The sequence below is a fragment of the Acanthisitta chloris genome, unplaced genomic scaffold (assembly GCF_000695815.1).
Source record: "Acanthisitta chloris isolate BGI_N310 unplaced genomic scaffold, ASM69581v1 scaffold15091, whole genome shotgun sequence".
NCBI lineage: Eukaryota > Metazoa > Chordata > Aves > Passeriformes > Acanthisittidae > Acanthisitta > Acanthisitta chloris.
Window position 1 is genome coordinate 35,586 of NW_008657751.1, and position 1,567 is coordinate 37,152.

Below are 1,567 nucleotides of genomic sequence, written 5' to 3' on the forward strand. Positions count from 1 at the left end.
AACAGTGATTTCATTTTCCAGAGCTCAGCTAATCCTAATGGACAATTATAAAACCCCAATATTTTTAAATAATCAAGAATTTATTCTTAAAATAACTCACCCTTATAGGCCAGTTGCTCTCTAGATATGTACTATGAATCTGGAAAAAAAAAAAAAAAGAGGAGAAAACCAAAACCACGTAACTATACTAAGTACCACTAAAGTACTGATTAATTATATTGTCCTACAGGAATTTGCACAATGTCAATGTTTTTCCAAAACACTGGCTTAGAGGTTTCTAATGCTGAAATTTCTTTTTAAATACAGCATTAACATGCAACAGCTAATATTATACTACAGATTAACAGTCATAACTTGCTCATCTCCCCTCTCAGGCACTTTTCCCTCCATCAGAATCTTTCATGAGAATACACAAGTTTTGATAGACACAGCAGTCAGGCAGGACTTAAGAGTGCTGGGATGAAATTCTAACACTGTCAGAAACACACACCAGCACATCCAAGTGTCTTGTTACGACAGCACTTGTGTGGAATATGTCATATTAAATTGTGATTCTTCATGCCACATGAGATGATACAAATCCAGGTTCGAACTCCAGTCCTTGGTCTGACACAAGGCAGGCAGGTACTCTCATTAACCAGACACTGGCTGTTCACATGGGTACGTTACTCCCCAGAGTAATTCCAATTGTGTTAGCTTTACTCTTACCACAGAATGAGGGCTTCTCCCTCCTAGACCAGTTTCAGACAACAGAAGAGCTACCTGGCCAGTCAAAGTGGAAACTCAAGAAAATCTAGAACCTGACTTGCATGCCTGAATCAAATGCTGTTTAATACTACCGATTCATGTCCTATGTGAAAAACAAAACCTTGGGAATCTTTTAAAACCCTTTAGTCAGAAAAATATCTACCAATTCAAGTGTGGAATAACACACTACAGAATTACAGATTAAAAGTTATTTAACTTTTTCTTTATATTACAGAGAAAATCCAATCTGCCCCATTACTAACCCAGAAATAATTTCTTCTTTGCAGGCTTGATATTGTGAAGTTTTAACTACATGCTTAAATAGATAACATCTAAGACTGTTGGAAAATACAACCAAAGTCTGAAGGCTGTATTCATCAGTTGAACATGCTTAAAGCATTTTGCATAAATAATAAAACAAATCCCCAAAAGGACTTCCTCATGTTATACTTATTCTCCCTTTCAAAGAACAGGAAAGTAATTAACTACTCCTTCCCAAAGTCAAAAATACATTTAGACAATTCTTACTGGCTAGGAGGCAAACTCAAAGCCACAGGACTGAGATGACCTATGTTCCTTTACTATCTGTCAATAAGAAAAAGCTGTACCAGGGCAAACCCCAAGAGACAGTAAAAAGGAAATGATCACATATTAGAGGAAAGTGGTATGGGAGAGAGTTAGGAGATCAGCTCAAATTCCACCTCTTGTAAGCACAGAGCACATATGAGCAACCAGCAAGAATTACCTGTACAACATGCCAATGCCGGTGTCCTAGTAAAGTGCTTAAACCCTGAGAATCTAAACTGCCATCTGAAAATGG

General features: G+C 37.1%; 1 protein-coding gene across 1 annotated transcript in view; it reads right to left on the reverse strand.

Moving 5' to 3' along the window:
- RIC1 (RAB6A GEF complex partner 1) overlaps positions 1 to 1,567 on the reverse strand; it is a 19,163-nt gene that overhangs the window by 10,386 nt on the left and 7,210 nt on the right. Inside the window, 2 exon segments of the mRNA XM_009084846.1 lie at positions 101 to 139; positions 1,493 to 1,567. The exon segment at positions 1,493 to 1,567 is cut by the window's right edge and continues 23 nt beyond it. Coding sequence (XP_009083094.1) covers positions 101 to 139; positions 1,493 to 1,567 — 114 coding nt within the window.